The sequence below is a fragment of the Raphanus sativus genome, unplaced genomic scaffold (assembly GCF_000801105.2).
Source record: "Raphanus sativus cultivar WK10039 unplaced genomic scaffold, ASM80110v3 Scaffold0756, whole genome shotgun sequence".
In the NCBI taxonomy this organism is placed as follows: Eukaryota; Viridiplantae; Streptophyta; class Magnoliopsida; order Brassicales; family Brassicaceae; genus Raphanus; species Raphanus sativus.
Window position 1 is genome coordinate 22,613 of NW_026616072.1, and position 8,337 is coordinate 30,949.

Here is an 8,337-nt window from a genome sequence, read left to right on the forward strand (position 1 = left end):
GGAAACATTCCCAAAAGTCTTCATGAGAGTGTCCCATAGATGTCTGGGAGTCTCGCAGTTGCTGTAGGCTTCAAGCAGGGGTATCTCTAGAGATCCTTGCAGCACGGAAAGCACCATCAAGTCCTCCTGGATCCACTTCTTCTTCTCCTCAGCATCCGTGAGAGTTTTTCCCTTCCCATCTTCTTCAGTTTGTTTTGCCACTGGCTCGGGTTCATCATCAGTGATGTGACTCCATAGCCCTAGCCTTCCAATGGCGGTTTTCACCAACCTAGACCACAAGAGATAGTTTGAACCTCCCTTGAGTTGAACCGGAACTGTAACTAGCTTGCTGAAGTTGTTTCCCTCCATCTTCTCTTGCTTGTATCACACGTGACCTGAAAAAGCTTCAATCTTGCAACCAAACTTGAAGACCACCAGAACTTATCCTCAAGACCACAAAGACTCTCGGAGAAGCGCCGATAACACCTTTAGTATAGTAACAAGCTTTCCCGAATCACCAAGAACACAAGAGAGAAACAAGGCAACAAGAACACAAGATTTGCGGAATGAAAAAGTGGTTTCTCTCAATACCAAAGCCAACCTGGCTCTGATACCATGAGATTTTAGAGAATATAAAGTGTATTGAGAGATTAGTGTAAGATTAGAAGAGAATAAAAGAGATTAAGAGAGATTTGAGAGAGTTTGTATTCGCAGATTCAATAGTAACCCGAGAGAGAGAGATGTAATAGTAACATTGCAAAGAGAGAAAGAGACTCAAAGTATGTTTTCTATTAGAGTTTTTAACACTTATAGTCACTTTACGTGTTTTTATTACACTCATAGTCACAAGTTGCTACTGCAACACTTTTTTGTGGTTAACTACACTTTTGACCCTTGATTCCTTAACTAAATAGGGTTGTTTGTGTAATTAGCCTTGTAACTATTGGTTTGGTCTTGGTTTGTATTTTGAATTTCAAATTGTGGCCAATTGACGGTTGCTTTTACCGAGGGAGTTTCTTAATTTTTTAACATTATCTTCTTCTTTCCATCGAGAAAGGTAAAAAAAAAAAAAACTGTTCCGTTGGAGGCGAAAAAGAAGAGTTTCCGACAGAGAAGAGATCGAGTAGAGAAGAGATCGAAGGGGTGTGATGAAGAAGTCGAAGATGTCTTCGAGTGAGAAGCGAGCCCTGAAGGGGAAAGACAAAGGTAGAGATCCGTTTGTGGATGTCGTTTAGGGTTTTGTTTCGTGACCATTTCTCCGTTTGTCTCTGATTTGACATGTCTCTGATTTAGTGCGTTTGTGGGTTTGATTCATCAGTTTCTATGGTGTTTTGAGGGTCTTTTTCTTGAGTTAAGCGTTTCTATACTTCCACTGCATCTTCGATTTCGTGCGTAGAGTATTTAGGTCTTATGAAGTTTCGATACTGAGATTTCAGTTTATTAATTGGCGGCTTTGATAGATACTTGCTTTTTGTTTGATCGCAGAGACTGAGCAAACGGAAGAGGATCTAGTTGATAAGAGGCTGCCGCCTCGTTTGTTTGCCACAGACCGGTTTCCTAGTAAAAGGCTAAATTGCAACTCAACGCTTGATTACCTCTTGTTGGTGAAGGATGTCCTGGAAGGGACGGATGAGTTTGAGCAACTTTTGGCATCGTGCTTTGGACATCTATTTAGGTTACCAGTTCGTCGGTGTGCTTTTTCGGGGAAGATTGTTCATGGGATGCTTACTAGGCAGGTTGTGACTAAGAAGCGGTATGAGTTGTGGCCTGTCTTTGGAGGACAGCCCCTCAAATTCTCGCTGTCTGAGTTTGGACATGTTACTGGTCTACCATGTGGGGAGTTCGAGCCGGGGTATGTGGTTGACGACAAGACAGCAGCGAAGAAAAGCGACTACAAGATGTGGGATATGTTGTTTGGTGGCAGGCGTGATGTGACCATAAAGGACGTTGCGGGGATGGTTGCTGGGGGCTCAGACTTACCCCCTTCGACGAGGCTGAAGCTGTGTCTTATTCTTATTGTGGATGGGGTTTTGCTGGCAAAAACAGCGGAGCCAAAGCCAACTCTGAAGCATGTAAAGCGTTTGAGCTGCGTGAAGAAGTTTATGGATTTCCAATGGGGCCGAGAGTCCTTTTGGTGGACAATTAAGTCCATGCTGCCACCGGAGAGGGTGATGGGTAGATGTGAAGATCCTGAGGCTAATTTCTGCATGAAGTTGCGGCAAGAGACACTTGTTCTTAGTGGTTTCCCATTAGCCCTTCAGCTCTGGGCATTTGAAGCTGTCCCTGGGCTCCTACAACGTTTGGGGGGCACTGATGATCAGCTTTTGCTTGGTTTTGATGGCGAAAAACTACCCCAGCATTCGGGATTGACCTTAACTGAGGTTCTAGATGCAGAACACGACCCACAGGTGCGTTAGTGGTTTCCTCCAAATGTACAACATGTAGAGACGTTGTACATTCGTACATTTTTGCGAGGATAATTCCGATGTACATGTGTACATGTACGCTTGCGTTGAATGGCACTTCTGTACTATTTTGAGGAATTTTCCATTGTACATGTGTACATGTACATATGTGCTTTATGTTTATGGTGTTTCTGATGCACATTTTGTTGTTTTTAGTGTAATTGTGCTAATTATTGTTTTGTTTTATGCAGCTAATCGTTCAGCCAATGGTTGATCCAGGGGATGATAAGGAGGAGGGTTGGGGGGAATTTGACTGTGAGATTAACGACAGGAGAGTGTCGTACATGGATGGTTTAGTGAAAGCGGGGAACAAGTTTGTAAAAGCTGTTTGGGGCGGTGGTGATTCGGAGGAGCCACTGTACGAGCATGAATTTGTGGAGAAAGTGCCGAAGAGGAAGAAACGTGTTTGTAAAACGAACGTCAACGAAGGGCCTGCGCTTAAGCAGAGGAGGCTGAGCAGATATTTTTCCCGTCAGAGCAGCGGCCAGGGTGGAAAGTTAGAAGAGGTTGAGGCAAAAGTTGAGAATCTAACCAAAATCGTTTTGAGCTTGAGGAAGATGGTGGTTGAGCAGGGGAAAATGTTGCGGGGGAGAAGGGGGGGAGTGTCCGGTAAATTCTCCAGCAGCAGGTTGTTAAGTGAACGTAAGCTGAAGAGGAGGGACGTGGGGGGCGGCAAGAAGAAGTTGTTCGATGAAATGGATGGGGAGGATGCATTTAGGGAGGATGTCACTATACAGGCTAAGAGTGGTGTGGATGGCAGAGTTATGGAAAGTGAAAGGACGGTCGTTCCGCTTGATGTGGCAAGGAAGGGGGTGGCTGAAGAAGATGGATATGAGGTGTACTACGGAAGCGGGAGCCAGAATTGTGAAGCATCTGAGCCGGGGGCTGATAAGAAACAATGTGGAGCAGTGTCGAATGCTTACCCTTTGAGTTATGTGGAGCAGGACATGGATTCTGAACGCGGGGACGGGTCAAAGGCAGCAAGCGAGGCTGAAGTGGTATGTTGCACTAACCCGTGAAATTTTTAGATACCTGAGAAGTAAATGTGGTTAAAGTTGGTTTTTTTTTTGGGTTGCAGGATTGTGAGGAACTTAACAAGCTGGTTGTGACTATTACCAAAGGCGTCGAAGCTCCCCATCAGGCTAAAGTTGCTGTAGTGAGCGCACAGATTGCCGTTCCTGTACTCAGTTCCGATGTTCCAGAGGTTTCCACGTTAAAGGTTACAAAAACTGTACAACTATGTGTGGACGTGTACAGGTGTACAACACATGGTATGTGTTTTTCTGACTATCTGTGGTTTCCAGGAACGGGATCCCGCTGAGGCGAAAATCCAAGGAGGTTTCGGAGAGGGCAGAGATGAACAGGTATACTGGGTAGCAAGTTAGGTTATGCTGGCCCGTTAGTTTGTTAACGGTGTACACGCTGGATCTTTGTTCTAACCTAACATTATTTTTTGTGAAACTCTAGGATGGGGAAGAAGGCAAGATGAATGAGGGGGAGGGTGTCTTTGATGGGCTTCAATTGTTGAGGAGGGCGCTGGTGGAGGATGATAATTCAGAAAAGGAAGAAGGTGAGGCAGCAAATGTTGAGAAGGTACGAGTTCGACACCACAATATTTTTTCTGAAACATGAGTTAGTTCGTACAGTTGTGCACCTGCACCAGGTTTGGACAAGGCCAAAATCAGAAATTGTCTATACTGTACTTCTGGATAAAGTATATTTCGCTGTACAGGTGGATACATGCATGTGTTACCTATTTGTGTTGTACATGTTGCAGGTGGGTGACGAGGGTGACGGTGAAAGCGAAAATAACAAGGATGAGGATGAGTTGGTTGAGTTAAGTGATTCATCCCCATCCAAAAAGGCGGAGAAGCATAAGCCTGCGGAGCGTGAAGCGGAACTAGCAGCTTTGTTGTTGGCTAAGGAGCCTTTTGACCTGAGTAAAGTTGTCGCGGACGTGGAAGATAGTGACTATCCTTTCTTTGAGAGTGTGTTGGTTGCAAACCGGAAAGTGTAAGTAATGGTGTATTGTTCATCTTTTAACCTCTCCAAATGTGTAAACTGTTTTTTTCTGCGTGCAGGGTACATTTGAATGCTGGGAACTTTGATCTGGATAATCAGTTCTTCCTGGAGCTTGCAACATCTGAGGAATGGGTCTCAACTAAGGTAATTTTAGTTTCAAACTTCATTAGTATAAGGACAACTTCGTGACGTGGGCTTATGTTTGTTTGTTTTTATAACAGCATATGGAAGCCCTGATTGAGTATGTGGGGATCAGGCACCAACAAACTTTTAAGGAAAGACGCTGTATTTTCCTGCCTCCATGGTTTGCAGCCCACTTGGTTGGGAAAACAAGGGCTTTCAACGCGGCGAAGACTAACCCAGGGAGGGTGTTGGGGGATTGTCGGCTTTCAGGGTTTTTAACAAAGGAAGGAAAAAAATGGGGTGAGGATGTAGATACACTGTACACACCAATGATTTGGGATGGAAACCACTGGGTTGGGCTTTGCATAAGTCTACCAGATTGGAGGGTGCTTGTGCTGGATCCGAACCCTAGGCTGAGAGGAATGGATGCGGTGCGGGAGTTGCTGGGATCGGTCTCTAAGATGCTACCATATCTGGTGGCGAAGGTATGTCCACCAACTGCTGAAGGGGTGTATAGTTTGGATCCATTCAAGATAGAAAGAATGGAGGGTGCCTACGAGAACGTCCGTAGTGGTGATTGTGGGCCAGTTACAATAAAGTTCCTGGAGCTTCATGCTCTTGGAAACCCTGCGCCTAGGATGGATGGTTTGACGGATAGTTTGGTGGACATCATGAGGAAGCAATTTGCTATGGATCTGTACAAGGATTGGGTCTTGCCGCTTTACTTGGGCAAGTAGATCCGTGTAATGTGTGGTTAGTTGGTAAGTGGATGTAGGGAGGAGGGTTTGTATTTTGGGGTTGTATGATATTGATGTATGATATGGCCGAGTTAACGGTTTTAAGGATGATGTTTCAAGTAGGATTTGTAATGTAAAACTTAAGTCGGCTTTTTATAACTAATGGGAATTTGCGTCGTCTGGTTTGGCTGAGTATGTGTACAATTGGATACTAACAATTTACAAAAAACAACTGTACGCATGGACAGATGCTAGTGCCAAAGGGTACAAGAGAGAAGGTTATGCATTATGTTCTAGGGTTTTGCTAATATATATACATGTATACTATTACGTCGAATAAACAGGGCAAGGTAACTGAGTATGTGTACAGCCCAAATTAGAAAACAGGGCAAGGTAACTGATACGAAATGTACATATGGACTCAGCCAGTAGGTGTACATATGTACGACTTGCAATATGTTGTTTTAGGGACCGGATGCTTAAGATGTGGTCAATTAGAAAGCAAGGTAAAGTTACAGGTACGAAACGTACGGATGGACTCAGCGCCAAATCTTGTTTCTGGGACAGGATCCTCAAGATGTGGTCAATTAGGAAGGAATGTAAGGTTACTGATATTAAACGTACACATGTACTCTGGTTGTGGGTGTACATACGTTGTGTACCTAAAAATATTTTTTTTGGTACTGGAATCAAAAACGTGTAATAATGTACATATGTACATGATCGGTGTAATAATGTACACATGTACGTGATCGGATGCCTTTATCCAGTTGTTCGTTTCTTTTTTATTGGGAGCGGGTTCTTAACATGTAAATTTAGATCGAAGGGAGAGGAAAAACATAGAAGCAAATTAAGAAAGTTTGGGAGATAATATATAAAGGCGAAAACATGTTTGCTAAGTGTTTTACATGTTAATAAGCCACAAAAAGCCAAAAAGACACAAAAGGAGGTGAATACTCTATCCACAATTGAGGTCAATTGGATATTGGATTCACCTCGGTCAGATTGGGACCACACAGTTTGTGCGGTTGTGACCAGTTTGTCCACAGCGGCCGCACTTGTTCTGGGTGAGTTTCTTTTTCTTGGGAACCTGCGAGAAGACAGTGTTACAATGTTGCGTGGCCTTAGGGGACTTAATTCTAACAATTAATTCGAAAAATTTCTTAGAAATAGAAGCATAGTTACCGGTATCTCTCCAGTTGATGGTATACGTCCCTCCTTTGGGCGTCCAGATGGACGACGAGTTTGTGGAGGGAGCAAAGTGACGGTTGTCACTTCTTCTGGAATGGGCAAGTCTCCAATAGGCAAGTCTCCAATTGGCAAGTCGCCTGGAGGGGCTTCAGGGTATATGACACCAGCATAAGTGTCTCTCCAGGTCTGAGTTTTGTAGTAATCACCAAACAGGTTAACATAGGGGAGGCCAATGGAGTCAGCAGCGAGGAGAGCATGGCCACAGGGAATTTTAAGCTTCTGAAAAACCTGACAGGTACAGACTTTGTTTTCTAGAGAGACAGTGTTAGGATGACCAAAGAGTCCCCTGATCTGATAGCTCCAGTCTGTTATGTTTGCAATTTTGCTTCCTTTAGTGAGTCTGATATGTGTCTGCATTACCTTCTCAACCTCAGTTGTTACAAAACCTCTGCACTTAGCTGACTTGGTTCGTCTAGCAGAGAACCACCGAGTCAACATGCGTTGGATGAACATGAATAACTCAATGATAGGTGAAGGCCGTGACAATTTGAGAGCGTTGTTGAGCTGCTCTGCTGTGTTGCTGGTCAGAAGGTTGTAACGTTCCCCTTTGAAGTAAGTCCTAGACCACTTAGCAGTGCCAATGCCTTCAAGGTATAGGGCGCAGGCGCCATTGGCTTGTTTGATTTTTGCAAAGTTTGCATCAAAGTCTCTGCGTCGGAAAGAGAAAGCAGCCTCACACACCATTTTCGCAAGCCCTTTGTTTTTGTAACGGCTGACAACATTCCTCATCAAGTGGACAATGCATGCTCCATGGTGTGACATAGGGAAGACTGTTCGCTTGGCTTTGATAATAGCTGCGGCTCGGTCTGAGATGATGGTGAGGTTTGTTGAGTCAGCAATTATCCGTTCAAGCTTTGTCAGGAACCAAGTCCACGCATCCTCTGTTTCGCCATCGACAACAGCAAAAGCCAGAGGGAACACTTGGAAGTTCCCATCTTGTCCGCTAGCGGTGAGTAGGACCCCTTTGTATTTTCCAGACAGGTGTGTACCATCAATGATAAGAACGTGGCGGAGCTTGCGGAAGCCCTGGATGGAAGCACCGAAAGAGAGGAAGCCATACAGAAACCGTGTGTTGCCTTCAATATCAAGCTCTGTTTGAATTGCAGTAACCGTGCCTGGGTTTGTAGCCTTGAGCCTCTCAAAATAGTCTTCCAGATTGAGGAAAGAATCCTCAGCGTTTCCAACGGTGTCCTCAACAGCTTGTTCTTTCGCCCTGTGGCATTTCATGTATGACGCAGAGACGCGTAGGTCTTCCAAGATCATCGTCTGTAGTTGTGCAGATTTGGGTCCGTTGATGGGTTCGTTGTAGCGAGATTTGTACACATGTGCAATGACCTTGGAAGTGGCCTTCTTCCTGTATAGGTTGCGGGTGTCAATAGTGCAGGTGTGAACGAGCTGGGCCTTCTTGATAGTGTAATAACCACAATTGGTAAGCTCTTTTGCTAGTATCCGCCAATCGCACCGGACATCGTGGCAACTGAGCACAAAAGAATGCCTCGAGGTTCTTGTTTGCCTGAAATAAAACTGCTCCTTGATTGCATAGATAGCAAGGCCAATTTGACAATCCTGCTTGGTCGCATATAGTTTGCCGACAAACGGTTCCTCGTCTTTGGCATCGGAAAGCAAGTCGGGCACATCTTCAGCTTCATAGGCAAGATCATCGAAAAGGGGAGGTACGTCAAATTCTTCATCACTGATCTCTGATAGTGGCCTAGTTTCGCGGACGGGTGGAATTGGGGGGGGAGCTGGTGGAGAGCTGG

The 8,337-nt window shown here is 44.8% G+C and overlaps 1 protein-coding gene across 1 annotated transcript; it reads right to left on the reverse strand.

The window, feature by feature from the left end:
* Positions 1 to 6,326: 6,326 nt before the first annotated feature.
* On the reverse strand, positions 6,327 to 8,220 carry LOC130503002 (uncharacterized; the record flags this gene model as incomplete). Its single annotated transcript, XM_056997675.1, has 2 exons — positions 6,327 to 6,416; positions 6,512 to 8,220. Coding segments are annotated over 2 exons (1,799 nt in total), but the record flags the coding sequence as incomplete, so codon positions are not given.
* Between the last annotated feature and the right edge of the window lie 117 nt (positions 8,221 to 8,337).